This window comes from Oxyura jamaicensis, chromosome 1 (genome assembly GCF_011077185.1).
Source record: "Oxyura jamaicensis isolate SHBP4307 breed ruddy duck chromosome 1, BPBGC_Ojam_1.0, whole genome shotgun sequence".
Taxonomy (NCBI): Eukaryota; Metazoa; Chordata; class Aves; order Anseriformes; family Anatidae; genus Oxyura; species Oxyura jamaicensis.
In genome coordinates, this window is record NC_048893.1 from 57,248,130 (window position 1) to 57,266,581 (window position 18,452).

Sequence of the window (18,452 nt, forward strand, 5' to 3'; positions counted from 1 at the left end):
TTAAAAATTTATAGAATTATGCCTATCTTTCATAATATGATTTTCCTTTTTACCTGTGGTTATTACTGAATATGGCATATAGGACAAACTACCAGTGAATTTTTATAACATGGGGAATAAAATTCCTATGACAGCTAGACTCAGCTTTTATATGTGGAGGAACATGCAGCCAGATTTGCATCTCTTAGAGGGAAGCAGGTGGAAGATTTTCTGTCCATTCTGAAGCTTCTACTGCAGACAGTTACTTCTGGGAGGATGCTTAATCAAAAGGAAATTTTTAACAGATGTCTGGCCTAATTTAAATGTATCCCTCCTCTATTTTTCATTTACTAACTCTCAAAGCATAATCATAGTAATTCTCATTCCTCACCTCTCTCTTCTGCCACACCATACTCTAAATAGGTCTTTTACTTGAGAAAAAAGTCATAGCTGCTATGAAGTCTATGAAGGATCCTGCTACAGCAAAGTAATGCTGAAATTACCTGATGCCAGATCATTGCCAAAAAGAGTTTAAGTTACTGCCTGTAATTGTATGTTTATGCAGTTCTTCATATTACTGTCTGGTTCTTTTGCTCACTGTACTGGGAGAGCAGCAAACAACACAGAGGAATCCATGCATTTTGTACAGTGGGGGGAATCCGTGAGGAAACGTCACTTACGATTGGCTTTGAATCCGCTGGACAGGGTGTCAGTACATGTGAGAAACAACTTGCACAGATACCCTAGATGGAGACAGTAAGGATTTTCATTTGACAAGGCATTATCCCATCTACTGAGACACATAATTATGGACAACAGACATTGTAAATTTTAAGTATGTCTTTCCTGTGAATTCTAACTGTTACAGCATGGATCTGGAACTGAGCAGCAGCTGTATCTGCTCGCTCTGATATTCGCTCCTTCTCCCAGGTTCTTTTAAAGATCTGGCAGCTCCTAAACAGAAGATAACCATGGGCACAAATGAACGGGTGTCCTTTGCTCAACATGGTATAATACATTAATTAAGATTGTCTGAGGATCTGGTGCAGTCTATATTTAACTTCTATATGAATTTTTATTCCTTCCTAGGAAGACCACAAATCTGTACATGCTATCTACATATGAGACTCAACTGAAATTTGTCTTGTATGTAAGCAGTGCCTCTCATGGCACTGCTCTCCCTGATGCTCAGTTCTGCTTAGCATCACCTATCACTTCCTTTCTCCACCTGGGACAGTCTTAGCCATGATGTGTACCTGCTCCTCCCTTTTCTGGAGGATGGGATTCCTCTCTGTCCCCACAAACACGCCATAGAATGGGGACAGGGAAAGATGTCTGCATTTCTGTGCAATGCCTTGTTTCAGAGCTCTGCCCATATGCAGCAGCAGACTAAGATACCATCTTTGCATGGAAGCATCTGAAGCACACATGCATATTCCCTGCCGCCAAGTCTGCTGTGGGAGAGAGGATCTCTGCGAGGAGGTAGAGAAGACGTCTGAGGACAGCTGCTGCTCCAGTGGTCAGAGCACGTCCTCTCAAAGGTCAGCCCAAGAGGTCAGCCCAAGTCCCCACACTCAGTATGTGCTGAGGAGCCGCAGTGCTTCCTGTGTGCTTTGTGAAACCATTACTGTTTCAGCCTCCATCAGTTTTCTGCATATTTTGAGTCTGGCAATTATTACCAGTATTCAGGTGCAGCTGCATGGATATGCATGTATTACCAGTATTCAGGTGCAGCTGCATGGATATGCATGTGTTAGTGTGATAGTTCTGCCTTTAGGGATGTAGAGTTGTTGTAGATGTGTGTAACTGCCAGGTCTTACAAACCTTGTCACTTCTCACTGGTACCACAGGTTGTATTTACAAGGTGGTATTGTTCTTGTTTTGTGAGAGTGATCAAGATTCAAAATGTCAGCAAAGAATAGCAAAGCCATTGCTCCATTCTGGTATTATCCTTGGTGGTAGTGCTCTGCTTTAAAGCCTTGAATATTAAACTGTATTTTTAACTATGCATGAAAATTTCAAAGCTGACTCAAAGTGCCTGACTCAAAGTGCCTAACTTGAGTTTGAGAAAGCATTTTTGTGACAGGTGTTATTTATTTTTTCTTTAAATTGTTTTTCTCGGTCTTACATTAGGATTGAGCAATGCCAGAAATTGATTATAGGTAGGTTTCTAGTAAGGAATTCAAATTCCTGCAGTGTTCTAGGTATCAGTGCTGCTTGGTGCTCTGCCTGATTTATGAATATATTGTGCATGTGGCATGTTTGAGTCACTGCCAGAGGTAATAGTTCTTTCCTGCCAGCTCTTGTGTTTTCTTCATCAAATTTTGATGCTGTCCAGCTCTGCTGAGAATCTGTTTTGAGGCTGTGGTTCTGGGCTCTTGTAAGTTCAGCTGGTAATTGTTCTGCATTATTGTTCCAGAACTGTTACTGGCCCAGATACATGTTTGATCTCTCTTCAGTGAGTGCTCACAGGAGCCACACTTACTGCAAACTAAAAGCTCAGTCTGATGCCTGGGCTTCTTACCAGAAACAGCAGCATCTGTGTGTTACCAAGTGTAAAAAATGCCTGTAACATGTTAACAAACTGAACAAGATATGTCAACTCCAACCTCAAACATTCTGTGACTCTTTGGAATCCAATCACTGAAATACAAAATAGTTTTATAAATCCTAATTTGAAGAAAACTGGCAGAAAGTAGAGTTAGAAGAAGTCTTGGCTTCTGAAAACCACAGATTTCTGATATACTAATATTAAATCAGTTATTTTAACTTGATTCCTTTTCCTGCATAGTTAGTAGAAATTAAAATACAGATCTTAAGTAGATTTCCTGGGAACTCGTCATTGCTTAAGGTGCACTTGTATGCACAAGTGGGATGCAAGAACTGGAGGAGAGTGCTAGACCAGAGACAACATATTTAAAGGACTAGTGCAGGAACTAGATGAATCTTAATTATATTGGATGCGCTCAAATGAGTGCCCTGTTTGCAAATCATCTGTACTGCACTGCTAACCAGGTGGCTACATTTCATTGGTATATCGATTTTCCATTTTTTTTAATGCATGTTACAAGGAGTAGTTGAAAGCTATTGATTTTTTGATGTTGTCTGTTTTTTTGTAATTCCCTTACCATTGCGACTTGACTTCTTGTCTCATCACACCGATGTGGTAGAATTGGAATGATGGTGGGTGGGATAAGAACTCCTGCAAGGGTATGAATGCGACCATTTTTTGCAACAATGTCTGTTTCTTCCATTTCTTCTCTGCTCACCAAGACTTGTCCCTATGAAACAATAAATTATGATTAATAATAAATCTTATAGCTTCTCAATTTCTGATAATTTCATTTTATTTTTTTTAGTCATATTTCTCACTTTTGATCATATATCTAGATTTTTTTTACAAGAAGCATGCCTAAGTTGCCCATTTTCTTTGGTATTTATTTGGTTTATGACAGGGGCCTCTAACATTTTCCTCTTAATCTGCATTATTATCCTATGGAACTGGTGACTAAAAGACTGGCCAAAATTGGAAGACTCCAGGATGGCTCCAGGACCCTGGTAAAAGTGGACATAGCCTTGGGTTCTGTGGTGCCCTTTCTGACAAAGGAGCAAAGTGGGATTTTCTCTAGAATATTCACATTTTGGCTAAAATATGCAAAGAACAGAAGGGAATTCAATATATTGAGAAGTCTGCTTCAGCAAAAGCACTAACTGGCAAAGTAACACTTTTAGAAACTGTTCACTGTGTTCGTCAGGATCAGAGAATATAGTGTTAAAAGGAATGAAAAATATCTGTAAACACACTGAGAAGTCTTTAAAATAATTCCAGAAACTAGACAGAGCATAAATAAGGACCATTCCTGGGGCTAATCATAAGAAAAGAGTCTGTAGGCTATCCTTACGTACCAGTCATTTGCCCTATATCCTTTACAGTACTAATCTCTAGCAATTTCTGGGTATGGCAGGCTGGAAATTTCTGCCTCATTACATCAAGTAATTCCTCTGGTGTTCCCCCCAGCCTCCCTGTTTTCCCTCCACATGCAAACAGCTGCCAAGCTCAGAGGGAGCTGGTCACAGGCGAAAGCTGCCTTGGACTTACAGTGCTGGTCCTGTTAAAGTAAAGGAACTGCTTCGCCATGCTTCGGACGTGCTCTATTGAGATGAGGCTGGCAACCTCTAGCTGAAATTAATATAAATTGATTAAAATAAATGTAACATCATTATTCTTTTAAAGTCCGGATGGATTTCACAAGAAAGAACACCTTTATCTTTGGGGTGAGCAAATTACCGTATCGTTTTTTCTAGCCCTGTGGGCAGCCTTGCATTGGCTAACCTGTTAGCATAATGAAGTTAGAATGTTTATTTTAAACTTGCTGCATCTGAACAGCTTGTTGCTCAAAAGTACATTAATATTCCCTCTTATCTACAGCATTCAGTTTAAGTAAAGTTATCGCCTCTCCCTAAAAATAGCCCTTTTTGCATCCTTAGACTGTTGTGGAAATGGCAGTGCTGATATCCTTTGAAGGGGTGCGTGGGTCTTGTGCTGTGGACAGGGGGCGACCTTTGCCTTGGGCTCTGTCCGTGAGGATTCGTGAGCACGTCCTTCCTTCCTCAAAGCAGGGGCTGAGGTGGGAATGAACGTCTCCCTCTTCCAGCTTCAGTTGGTTGTGGGGTTGCTGGCTTCTGCTTTTTTGCTTTTTGTTTCCAGCACAGAAAGGAATAAAAATGCAGGGAGTTTTTTTAGAAGATAACAAAACCACCCCCCTCTGATAAATGGAAGACAGATGCTAATCTTTGCAGAATTGGATCGGAGAGAGCTTTATTTCAATAGCAAGTCTTCTCTTCCTGCTACTCATTCCTGCAGCCCTACTAGGCTGACAGCACCCCCAACAGGTTCAGGATGCCTGTGTGCATGTGTGTGTGTATACATCTATCTATCTATCTATCAATCTATCTATATATATGTATATATTTTACTGCTTGGGCCAAGTCTCTCAATATACCAAAAGGTATATTTAGAAGTAGAAATAGTTCCATGCATGTAACACATCAGTGTTACACAATGGTTTTTATTTGCCATGATTTGAGAACTACCCCATGTCTCCTGCCAGGGTTTTACTTTGATTGGTAGGCCTGGGGTAAAAGGCTTGTGTTCTCTGTTAGGGACCTTTAGGTGTGACTGCCCTTAGCAAAGGCACTGCTGCCCTCCTTTGAAGCCTTGCTGTGGGGTGCACTGAGTGGATGTCATTCTCTTAAAACCACTGCCTTCAGAGTGGCAAAAGATCTGAAAATGCTGTTATGATCCTGAGCCAGTAAAGCATGGACACTCACCTCAGCATTGGAAACAATGTGGTATCGGACTAGCTCCAGCAGCTTCCATGAACCCTGCAAAAACAAGAAAGAGGACTTCTTATCCCAGCGTGAGTTATGCAAACGCATCCTGGCACATGAGAGGGCATGGGCATGAGGTCACCAGCTGAAGCTGGAAACGTCCGAGTCAGTGGTGGTGCTCAGCTCATGGCATGTGTCCTGCCCTTGTCCCTCTGTCTTTTTTTTTTTTTTTTTTTTTTTTTTTTTTTTCCCAACATGGGCCTTTCACTTGCTACAAGCCATCCCTGTTTCCCCAGAAGCACTCCCTCCTCTCAGCCCTCAATGAATTGTGTGTCCACTGGCAGAGGCAGGGGATGCTCAGGGGACATGACGCTGAGGTCCTTCTACCAGTGGCAACCCCAATTGGTAGGGCCCCTGTGGCATCTGCACCCGTTGATCATTCTCAACAGGGGTGACGCCTCCTATGGCAGAGTTTGGGTTTTTGTCAGGTGGCCTTCAGGGCTGGGCTGTCAGGACAAGACCAAGGGATCAGGGACCTGGTGTGGGGGCCTTGGCATCACTTCATATGATGGTAGGCCCCAAATCTTATTCCTCTGTAGTATCTTACAGATCTTCGTTAGAGAGCTTAAGCCTTGATCTCCTTAAGTTAAATGAATGCTAAAGCTGCAATGCTATGTATGTATGCATCTACTTTATATTCCACTCACATATCTACTCTCTAAGAACAATTTGCACTATAGAAAGTCTGTACCTCTGCAGAAAGCAGGTAATCCATAGCCTCAGCTTTCATGTTATTCAGAGCTCCGTTACTTGGAACAAAGACTGTGTAAGGTCTGTTCTCCTGCTGTAAATCCATTCCCAGGCCAGTTTTCTGTTTTGGTTCACAAATAAAAGTGAAATTACATATTAATTTTGGAAAACACCGTGAAATAGTTGTATGGAATTGCTTTTCTGAATCCTTACCTCTATCAAAGATGTAAATTGGCTGTATTTTCCATTATCTTGAAGCACTGACATTATGGTTTCCTAAAATAAGATGAACATAAGATTTATTTTAGTTGGGTTACTTAAAATGAACGGCAGTTCTTCTAAGGCAGTTTTTGAATTACTGTATGGATCTCAGTTATTAGAGATCTGAATACATTTGTGTCTTCGTGTGGTTTGTGTGGATGAGCTGTTTGGAAACAACTGAGACGGTAGGGTCTTCTAGTCTTCATGCAATGCTGGCTTAGAGTTAGAGTTTGTCATTGTTGTGAAATATTATGTGGGCACAGAACATATAAACCTGCGTGTGAAGAGTTATTATTTGTGCATTCTCAATGAAAAAGAGCAGAGGGAGAAAATATTCACAACAACAGCACATAAACGGTGAACACTAAGCTGGGCACTAAAAATCCCAAAGCATCCCAAATTATAAGTTTTTGTAATTTTAGCCTTTGGGGTATGTGTGTGTGTGCTGGTTTGAATACAAGTCTTGCCTGGAATCTGTCCAAATGTTCCTTGTTCTAGGTTGTTGTTCTATTCAGTGAAATGTACTGATTATGAATGAACAACTCAAATGCAGTGAGTACAACCATGTCTGTGGACCAGCTTGGCAGAAGACCAAGTGTCTGTCTGCCTTAGAAACTGGATTGCAACTTTCCACCTTGAACGTTGTTTCTCTGAGTTGATGCACAGTGTCTCAGTAGAGTTTGTCTAGCTGCTGTCAGTCACACTCCTTTGCATTAAATGAATGTGAAACTGTTGTAAAAGAAAGTCCAACACTGTATGTGTATAGCATACGTCTCACCTCTTTGTTGCTTTCAAATGTTGGCTCCATGTTGTCCATGGATTTGTCAACAATGTGCAAAATTCCATTGGAAGCAATAATATCGCCTTGTAGAAGTTTTCCTTTCCTCCTTCCCCCCTGGATTCTAATTCTTAGGTGATTATCCTGAAAGAAGACAGGCAGTGAGTAGTGAGCTCTGTATCATGGAATGACAACAGGTGGCGTATGCATGTTGAATGATATCTAACAGCTGCTTCCATCGCCAACATCTGGGCCATTTAAATCTGGGGAGGCTAAAGGTTGCTTCCAATGCCTATCAAGGAAATGGAAAAAAATCCTTTGAATTTGGGTTGGGACCATGTTATTTTGTTTCAGAACAGCAAAGTTTGGAAGAGAAGCAGCTATGGGGGAGTGACCTGCTAGCAGCATACCTGAGAGAACTCTGATGACTCTTACTAATAAAAATCTGGCGGGAAATGATTTAAAATGTGATTGCAGTGAATGGGTCAACTCCCATAATCTTAAGGGACTACAAACCATTTCCTTATATTATATGTATATTTAAAACAACAAAATGTTGCTGATTGTGCACTGTTCTGAAGCCTGCAGGAAGCTAGCAGGCCTCAGACAGCAATGATATTTTCCTGTTACAAATGGAATGCGTGCTCATTAAAGAAATACAATAGATCTCTTTTCTTAGATGCCACTGATTTACTAGAAAACATGAGAAGTACTTTATTTTAGCCTTTACACAGGCTCAAGTCATTAAAAGATACTTGGTGGACCAAGAAAAATAGCTCTTGAAAAATCTAATAAAATCTGTTATAACAGCTGTAGAGAATACATTTTTGAAACCATGGCATCAGACTGCCCTAATGTTTGCTAACATCAAATAAACAGGCTTGTGATGAACTTTACCCCACATTTTTCATGATAAATTGCCATGTGAAATTTATTTATGTTGAAGACTTCTATTTCCTGCATTGTTCAAAGGATGCCCAGGCTGATACTCAGTGGAAAGTGAGATCTGCAATGCAGTCAGTGCTCGCTCTGTGTGAGCTGAACACAGTGTTTCCAGCATAAGTTCTGGGCTTTTACCTCCCCACGCCACCTCATAGTTTTTGTGCTCTTTTAATGCCCCCTCTAGCTCTGTTGGCAAAAATGCCCCCTCTAGCTCTGTTGGCTGTGTCTGCAGATTTAAGATGACTTAAGATGAGCTGTGTTACTCTACATTTTAGAGCTGTGGTTACTTAGCAATGATGCGATTCTAAAAGTAACTTTTGTTTTCACTGATTTTGTTGCTGGTGAGGTTTTAAGTTTCTGCAGCCTGATGCCTCACAGAGGAAAGACATTTTATATTTCTTGTTGAATTAAAACCATGAAGTAGTATCCTTGCTGGAAGGTCACTTACCTTTTCTCCCCTTGATATCTCTCCTGACTTGCCAGTCAAAGTATATATTACATTAGTATTATTCAAGCTACTGGTATCCAATTGACCAGCAATTATATGGAGTTTCACAAAGTACTGTGCTTTTAGTTTATTACTCAGAAGGTCCTTTATCTTGAAAAACAGAAGAAAAGAGATGTATTTCAATACAGGATTAATCTTAAATAGATAAATAAATAAATTCATTGTGTTTTTTTTCCTCCAACTGTTAAATTCTGAAATAATGTGTTCTCTTCTGAAGTGAGGTGATAGTCTGAACAAAGTAAAGGTCTCCTGGTTTCAGTTCAGATCCCATTCCTGTGTACCTGCATGTGTGGTAAGTAGTGACTCCAGGAGTTGTCCTGACATTTTGTGGAAGGTCTTGTATGCTAAGCCTTTGAAAATGAGGCCACTTTTTTTTTTTTTTTTTTTTTTTTAAACAGAAAAACAAACCACAAACAAACAAAAAAACACCACCAAACCACCCCACTAGTAAAAGCATTTTTTTTCTTTTTTTAACCACTCTTATATAAAGGGTCACTTTTAGGTCTTTCTGTTGAAAATTCAGCTCTTAATTCAAGTGAAAAACCCTCAAACATACATGTGGGACAATCCAAAGTTTACTTAAAACATGAATGCATTCTGCTCCAATTTACCAAACTATTTTGCTTTTATTTCAAATGGTAAAAAGACAGTCTCTGGTCTCTAGACTTGAATGGTATGCCAGAAGTATACCAGAGCAAAAAGTTCTGAATCTGTTGAATTAAAGTGCTTTCAACGCAGATTAGATTTCTGAATGAGCTAAATCTCTCTCATTCAAAACCCTAGTTGTTGTTTACTTACATTGATACCTTTGAGTCCCCTGTTTGTTGGTACAAGCACGGTAAACGGTCCCAGGTTACTCAATGGCCATTCATAGACATTTTCTTATAAGGAGAGGAGAAAAAAAGGTAATTGAGTATTTAAAAGCTCATTAAAGGAAGGGACTCTATATTCTGTGTGAGGTATCCAAGGGCAGAACAAGCAAGTATAGTATCTATGATTACGAAATGTTAATTTAAGATTCTATAAGATGAATTGTTGAAAGACAGTGGAATGTTAAATCCAGGTGCTGCTGCATATTAAACCCAGGATGAGGCAAAATACTCAGAATGCTTTTAGTACCCTGGATTCCATGGCATGCAGGCCAGGGTGATGGCCACGAAAACAGCACTGCTTTAGAGCTGTGCTTTTGCAGGGAAATATCTTCTTGATTTAAATCAATTTGGGCTTCATGGGGTGAGGGATATGCGGTTGACAACCTGCTGGTAATGCAAATATCGGCAAACACATAGCTGGTAATAAAAGCTGATGCACTGCAAGTTAATTAGCGTTTGCTTGCTACCCAGATGGTATTTCCATTTCCAAGACAGCCAAAGGAGACTACTGAGTCTGCAGCTGAAGCCATTAAATATTTCTAATAATCAGTTCTTTTCTCAGAGTTTTGAAATTAGAAGTGGGGAAAAAAAGCATCTTTATAGTCGTTATGGGTATGGTGTACCACAGAATATATCTTAAAATTAATACACCGTCTGGACACTTCTGCTTTATATTCTTAGTTTTTGAAAGACATTAATGTGGAGTGAATATACTGTAAAATAACCTATGCAGTTAATGTGTCTTTATAGTTGCTGGCTGGTGAATCACATGGCACATTGAAGTCCAAAATTTAACCAAATAACAACTTTTGGATTGTTGTTGACAAATGGTGCATGCCATGCACTTTTCAGACAGAAGGAGAAACACAGAAAAATTTCAACTTAGCTCTCAGTGCTGAGGCAATGGATATCTGTTTTCAGTGCTAAAGATAAAGACAAATGCCATTTTTTTTTTCCTTGGCCAGCTATGTAGGATTCTTACTCTATTCTGGTTGGTAATTGAGGGCCTTTTTTTCTTTGTTGGGCTCAGTGAGAAGAACTAAGCAAATTATATTAAACAGAAGGGATTTTTTCATATTTGTAAATCAAATTCCAAATGCCATCTTGATTCTAGCAGTGTTTGTTCATGGCTCAAATATTTGACGTTGTAACAGAAAGTGGTAAAGATAGTTCTGTTCTCTTCACAAGGTGGCTGCAATAACTGCTAAAGCTCTGTGTACAAATGTACGTTTTCCAAAATCTTTGTCCTGCCATAAGAGATTCTTTCTGCTGCCACCATCCTTCCTGTTTAGTGCTTTCTGGGATGTTTCCTTCTGTAGCTCTCCTCTTGCATTTCCAAACCTCATAAATACCAAGGATTTGCAGCTCATCTGATTATAGGATTGCATTTGTCCTGAATAATAAAATTCAGCTGCAGAGCAAGTATTTGGATCTGCATTGGAAATGGATTTTACATTATGATCTAATTTAAGTAGTTAACACTTTTCCCCCATTTCTTGAATTTCATCATTTTTATCTGATATGTTATCACTGATCTGTACAATTAGATGATATGCAGGACAATGACAGCTTTGGGTGTTATGGCGTGATGGATTTAAATTTATTATTAGATAGTGTGGGATAATATGAGTTGGTATTTAAAATTAAATACCCAAATGCGCTAAAGCGTGGCTGAAGAATTAGCTTCTCCACGCCTTACTATGTTATTAAAATACTTTCCTAAAACAAGGGTAACAAAACAGATCAAATTTATGTTAGAAAATGCCAACGAACTGAATTTGAAACACTCTTTTAGGGGGGATTGTGGTTTAGCAGGATTTTTGTCAAATACAAGCAAAGTTTCTGATGGAGAAATGGCTGCTCTGCAGCTGGCAATCCTATCCTGCAGCTCTGCAGGACATTTCAGATGCTTTGGTGGTGGACATCTCATCCATGAGCCCTAGTGGGCTCCACCTATCTCTGCAGACAATTTGGAAACCTGGAGACCCCTGTCCCCGAGCTGTGGCCAAGGTGCTCTAGGGTGGATCAGAAGGGAGGTCCTGAGGGTGATGAAGACTATGGACGGCAACGGTCTCTTCCCCTCTCCTCTCCACTCTTTCCTGGTGAAAGCAATGCCACTGTTGATGGTTGGGGACTGGAAAAGTGGGACCCAGCTGGTAACTGTGCTGTTTTGGTGGATTTCCATGCTTTGTTCTCTATCAAATATCAGTTATCCAGAGCAATGGGGCTAGGGATGGAGAGGATTTTATCCTATGGGGCAAAACCCACTGGTCGTACCAAATCATGTGTGAGGGATCATGGGAGCATATTCAGCACTTCTGCTTGGAAATGTTTGGAGATTGCTTAACATGGTGAGCAAAGGCAGCTCTAAGTGGCCAGAGGGAGCCTGTGGAGAGCGGTGTGCAGTGTCATGTCATTGGTGGCACCATCCTGCTGCCAGGGACATGGTGAGGAAGACAGGGCAAGAGGTGACCGTGTGCTCACTCACCCATGAGCGATAAGGCGGATGTCAGCTTGCCTTGCCATCGTCCTCCCACTTCAGTGTTCAGGTCTTGAAGGCGCTCCATGATGCTTCCGTAGCACACAAACCCATTCCCCACAAAGCCCCTCTGGCACGTACACCTGTGAAGGGATTGTCGCATTAGCTGTGTGCTGATGCACTGTGGGGTCAGTAAGGCTCTAGCTAAGCATGCTCCAGGTGTTATTAACTACTTCTCTGAAGGCATTTTCAGGAACAGATAATGCATTTTAGTTTTGCATCTTTCCTTCAGCATGCTGTAAGGTAACAGTTGGTGGTGGGACGGTGTATGCATTTTGTCATTTAATGGATAACTATATTAATTTGTTTTTCATCGCTTGGCTAGCTGTGAATTTCCCTTGCTCATGTAGCCACTTCCGTGGCTTATATCAAGCCTTGACTCAGTGGTGTGATGAATGTGAAACTGCATTACTTTGCAGTAAGAGTGCCCTTAAATCCCAGCTGTTTTAAAGAATTATAGCTGTGTGAGCAGTGGCTCGGTGTGTTATACTTGCAGGTGTGTAGGGAAGCATGGTGGCCACTTGCCTGACATGATGTCCTTCTGTCAGCTGGGCAGTGGTGTGTTAGTGGTGTCTGTCTTGCAGGGCCTTTTTGACAGGGGGCTCTGGCTACGTGATGCCCGTGGCCATTGTGCAGTGTGTGGCCTCTCATCCCCTTTGGAGTTCCTGAATATGGTGGTCACCGGAGCCCAACAAGCCATGGAGCCTGCCTGCCCATGGGCAAGGAGAGGCTGTGGTGGAATGGTGTGAGGTGTCACCCTCACAGCAGTGAGGAGGTGATGTAAAGCCTTAAGCCTCCAGTTACTCCTGGCAGCTTGGCAGGAGTAATGGTGGTTACATATAAAAGGGGGTGGTGGCAGCTCATTGATCCTTGTGATAGATATAGGCACCTGTCTGGTAGAAATGGCAGCCAGGGATGTCAGTCCTTTCAATAAAGCAAAGCGGTTGAGTGTGTTATGATGACTTTTAAGTAACACAACCATTTTGGGCAATGATACTGGTATTTTAACATCATCTTTCTTCTGAAGCTGCAGAAGCATGAAATCTCATGCTTTTTCTGATGTATAATTTGTGCTACTTCTGTGTCTGTACTGGCAAGATACTGGCATGTCACCTGTGACGTCCTGGCTGTCCCATGGGGATGCCAGCCTGTGAGTGGTGCCAGTGATACATGGTAGACCCAGTCCTATGTACTTCCAGGGCAGCCTTGGGTTGTGTTGCCCATACGAGTGATGGGCAAAACTTTGAGAAGGGCTCAACAGCCTTGCTGCCTGGAGGTGGGCTGTGTTTAAGGTAATGTGTTGCAGCCAAGGCAAAATCTAAAGGAAATTTATGGGAAAGCAACCCTGAGTGTCAATCTGACATTTGCCGTCTCATAAGGGAGGAAACGCATGAAAATTGGAACAAAAAGCCATGAAAGACTCAGTGTTCCAAGAGAGGTGGGGAAGAAATTGTTGGTTGTTGACATGGTCGACACATGCTTGTGTTAGGTGCTGATGGGTACAAGTGGTTGTGATTTTCAACAAGCAACTGACTCGCATGTGCCTCGACCTTGTGTCAGCCTGACTATGGACAAGGAGAGGTGGTTAGTACTTTCTGAAAATCTAGGCTCGTTAAGCCTGCCTCAAAGTGAGCAGCTATCAACACCTGCAGTTTTTGCTGGACAGCAGTTTCTGTTGCACCCTTCAGAAATGCTGCACCTAAGGGATGAGCTGGAAGTGTCAGCTCTGTGATTTACTCATCTCCAGTGCTAAAATTAAAGCAGGCACTTGTCATCATGTAGCACGCATAGAAATTCTAACTATATTTAGGAGGCTAAACAGCTATATTTGGCTAAACAACTGTGTTGCCAAACGCTGGCTTTTAATAATGCTTTTCCTAATCAAGTCTCCAGCATGTTCAGTATTTATGTAAGCCCTATCCACAATGGCACGTCTATGTGGACTTTTTAATTATTATTATTTTTAGTATCATTAGATATCAAACATTATTCCACACAACTGAAAAATCTCCTTTAAATAAATAATGACCTAATCATTTCCGTGTGCTGGCTGTTACATACACAGATTTGCCAATCACACCCCACGGAAGTATCAACCTGATGCCAAGTTAACTCCTGTTTGCTATGTTAGTTATCTCATGTCTGGATGGAAAGTGTCTTTACCATAGCTATTTTCTTGATGATAGCAATCTTATTCTAAAATCCCCACAGTCCCTGCAATCTGATGGGGTTGCATATAGACTCAGGGGGATATCAGCTAGGATTCTGGCCAAGAGGCTCAAGCTTTGATTCTTTCTGGTCCTGGGTAAAAATAGCAGCCTAGAAGCATTGTAAATTGTTAGAATGCAACTTGGATGGTGAGCCACCTTATTTTTAAGGGGATCTCTTCAGCAGAGGATAAGACTGGAGCCTTGATGAAGGGTTTGGGGCTGGGAGGTAGAAGCAATTCCTCCTTGGGGGATGACTCCTTTCTTTTGTGGTGGTGGAGACTGAAGGGATAAATATCACTGTACTGATGTATGTAGCCCCCTTCGCTTCTGAGTGGAGAAGGAAAACCTGAGGCCTTAAAGAAGCTGAGGAACAGTTTAGTAGAAAAAAGAAAACACCTTTGAAATATCGAATAAATTAGATCAAGGTTTCAAAATAAATCTCTTTTTCAGAAAACAACCATGAAAGAAGAGAGAGGTTAAGCACTAAATTTTTGGCTATCACTTTCAGGGGTACAATGAGCTGCAGAAATACCTACCCAGTTTGAAATTAATTTTCTGAGGAAAATACTGCTTATGAGTATGAGTCCAGTAACATGGTTTGGATTTGGCTGCCAAAGGAAAGCATTTAGCAATAACAGAGTAGCACTTACTGCATGGGCTCGAAGCCTTCAATCCGACCACCATCTCACCCTCTCCAGTGCAGTAATTTACTCTGTGTGGTTGGGATAAGGAAGGATCAGCTGGATAGCTGTCTGCATCGATTTTGTCTTAGTTTGCCCAAAGCATCTGGTTTACAACTCATACTGCGTATGGCCGGACAGGTTTTGCTTTGAATGCATTGTGTGCTATATGGACTGGGTGTCTCTGAAGAGGTAGAGCTTTATAAAAAAAATCTTGCTGGACTACTTAAACTGAGTTGTTTGTTCTCGTGATACAATGCATGGACAGTATAGGAAAAAGACTGGGGAGCTGCCACGACTTCAGCTTACCTAAGAAGGGGAGCAGAATTATATCTTTCTGGAAAAACATGATCAGCTTTCTGTCTCTATTTACTTTCATCTATTAAAAAAAAGAGGGTTTGCCTTATGAAGCTATGAATTTCTACACTGAAGACAGAGTCAGAGTAAAAATAAGAGTGGAATTAGAGAATAAAATAATGGGAGATTAGCTGAGGGAAAGCCAGTTCTGCTTGGAAAGCAGAGAGGTTGCAGTCAAACATTCAATTTAATTCTGCACCAGCTGAAGCTTCATAGCTTCTGGGCAAGGCTATTTACTGGCTGAAGCAGTGCTATAGAAAGTGTCAGCACTCATTCAGAAACATTCAGAAAAGATCTGTCTGGGAGCAGAAACAGAGATGATGTTGATTTTCCAAGGGGTTTCTGTGTTATGTTCATAAACTGTAAACATTTGTCTTTTCTATATGTTTATGTAAGTACAAATAATTTGATTCTGGAGAAAGCAGAAGCAACAATATGTGGGAAGCTAACAGTCTTTTAAAAACTAAAATAAATGGAAGGGAAGAAACATGGGTTTGTGGACTCTATTACAGCTCTTTGTTTTAGAAGTTAAAAAACCAACCAAACAAAAAACTGCGAAAGCATATCTACACAACCCTCCCCTCCCTAACCCCAAATGCATTTAAAATCTGGGCTACAGCCAAAATACTTTTACGTGTATCAGAAACAATTTACTGTGTCCACATCTACCAATTATTTTATTTGAAAATTTCCTCTTTTGCAAATGGATTCATCTTAACAGGAAATTATTCAGTACAGTTTCTCTTTTTGCCAAATAGATAGGAGTGGGATTCAAATCACATTAAAACCTTCTTCTGTGTTTATTTTTTTCTGTTAAAGGTCATGAAATGAATGACATGCAAGGCATTTGTTTGCTTTTTTCAGTCATAAATTTTCAGTCATAAATTTAAAATTTTCCCATTTTAAAATTAAAAAAACACACCACCACCACCACCACCAACATAGCTGTTGAAAATTAAGTTGCAACAGTGAAACAGTGATGCATTAGGAAGGAAACATGCTGATTTATGTGCTGTGCAATTTGTTTTTAATCTTTCAACCCACAAAAAATGGCATTTTGCTCTTGATTTCACATTGGAATACTTTTCAATCTTTAAAGTTTTATACCTGGCTCTGCTGGTGTGCTGCAGCTGCCAAGTGTACTTCTGAGCAGTACAATATGCTGCAGAAATGAACCAGGGGATATTCTAGAGAAATTTGTCGGAAATGCACGATAGCTTACACAAAAGCAACGTTAATTTTTAATTGTAAGAAAAAGCTCAATAATGAAACAAGCACTGGCAATAAGAATGCTCTCCCAGACTACAGACTTGCTGTCTGTAAATCTATGAAATAAATAATTTGTTCACCAACTTACAACTGATGGCCTATCTTGTCTTTCAAATTTTAATTCTCAGCTCCCAAAATCTAGCACTTCTGGGACACCTCTGTAGACTCAGTACTAGCTGTCACTGGCCTATAAAAACATATAATTCCAGTTTCTTGTTTTCATATAGCATTGCTAAGTCCAGTGTTAAAGCCAGCTTTCCTCCTAACATCTGATTAGAAAATTTCTGTACAGGAAAACAAATTCTGACAGAAGTTGTGCAGCTTCCCACATGCTCTGAGGAATCTGCGGAGGCGGGTGTTGCTTTCACAGCATGGGGAACAGATGCCCTGGTTGTATCTGCATTAGTATACTAAAAAGGGCCAGAGCTCCAGTGCTGTCCTGGGATAATTAATGCTGATTAATTTTTAGCATGCTGCCTGGCATGGTTCTGGCGCACACGTTTTCCCAGGCAATGCCCAAGCACAGCTGAAGGGATTGCATGTGCCAGGGACCTCTGCCAAGAGGCAGTTACTCTTCTTTGGAGGAGGAAGAGTATTTAGCTGTTAGCCAGACCATGCTGTTTGCCCTTAGGAACAGAAAAAAAGGTCTTCATCCTTATTTACTAATGTAGAAATGACCTCTGAGAGCTAATAAAAATAAAACTTAATAGGCATTAGTGATTGGACTAATGAAATTAAGCATGTCCTAACTGGTTCACCCTAACCCCATTAAATACCATTATTTGTCCTTGATAATTAAACTATTAATGATAACGTCAGGAGGTTTTCATCCACTGGATTTATTTTAACTGCATGCTTACTATGGGAGGAAGGATAAACTGGGTGAGAGCTTTAAAAAGCAAAAAAGACTTACGTGATTTGTCCCGGTGCAACCATTGAACATTTTGCTTTTTTGTGGCAGGTGTTGTTTGTTTCACAAATGTCTATCATGCTGCATCCTTTCCCAGGTACAAAGTTTGTATAATGCTCCTTGCATTCACAGTGGGACTACATCAGAGGGATGGAAGAGGAGAGAGAAAAATCAGACATGCACAAACTGTAGGTTTCAGCATACTTTCTGCTATTAGGATTTAAAAAAATTGAGAACTTTCAAAGCCTTAGTTAATCACCTGGTGAGTTCAGTTGCAAGTATAAAGCTTATCCCTATTTATCTAACTCCCTTTGAGGCTTTATCCACTCCAGAAAACTACTGACACTCAGTTAAAGCTCTTTAGATTCAATTCTGTGACCAGAGAACATTTAAAATCAATGTGGATAGGTTAAAGCCTCTGCTCCCACAGTCCTCAGCCTCTCAAAAGAAGTGCCAAAGCACATTATTTACTGGTGAAGCGTATCAGCAGTACACACCAGCCCAAGTGTGCCAGCCACGTGCAGCTTGCTGAAAAAACCCCAAGCAGAGAAACTTAGATGACCATGAGCTTCAGGACACCCCTGGGTAACTAACTCCATTTTCTGCTCCTCAGGGTGTCCAGGCAAGACAGGCATGGTCTTCTAAAGTTTTGCTTTCTCAGTGTCAGGAGTATAACACAGAAATTTGAGCCAGTTCCCGACAGCATGAATAATATTCAGTCTTTGCATGGTGCTATTCATCAGTAGTTCTTAAATACCCAAGTTATGCTAACTTCAGGTGTTTAGCTGCAATATCTGTGTAAGGACCCTACTGCTCCTTGCAGTCACAGAAATTTAACTCTGAGAAGCTTGATTGCAGTGCTTCCATTTAGAGGAGACAAATTTGAGCCAAAATATTCCACAAAAAAGGCCACACTAATGTCATTCCCATCTTCAGAAGGAAGCACACTAGCACGTATATAGAGAGAAAGAAATGGGGTCCCTCCTGGCCACTTGCAGGGCTTATGCCAAAGCTAGGAGTAGAGCCTGGCCTCCCTGAGGCCTGTACCTGTACCCTCATGGCTTCT

General features: G+C 40.8%; 1 protein-coding gene across 1 annotated transcript in view; it reads right to left on the reverse strand.

Moving 5' to 3' along the window:
* Positions 1–18,452, reverse strand: part of STAB2 (stabilin 2) — an 86,419-nt gene that overhangs the window by 52,142 nt on the left and 15,825 nt on the right. Inside the window, 11 exon segments of the mRNA XM_035341679.1 lie at positions 660–722; positions 3,108–3,260; positions 4,079–4,159; positions 5,311–5,364; positions 6,062–6,181; positions 6,274–6,336; positions 7,100–7,243; positions 8,490–8,639; positions 9,348–9,430; positions 11,910–12,043; positions 17,390–17,523. Coding sequence (XP_035197570.1) covers positions 660–722; positions 3,108–3,260; positions 4,079–4,159; positions 5,311–5,364; positions 6,062–6,181; positions 6,274–6,336; positions 7,100–7,243; positions 8,490–8,639; positions 9,348–9,430; positions 11,910–12,043; positions 17,390–17,523 — 1,179 coding nt within the window.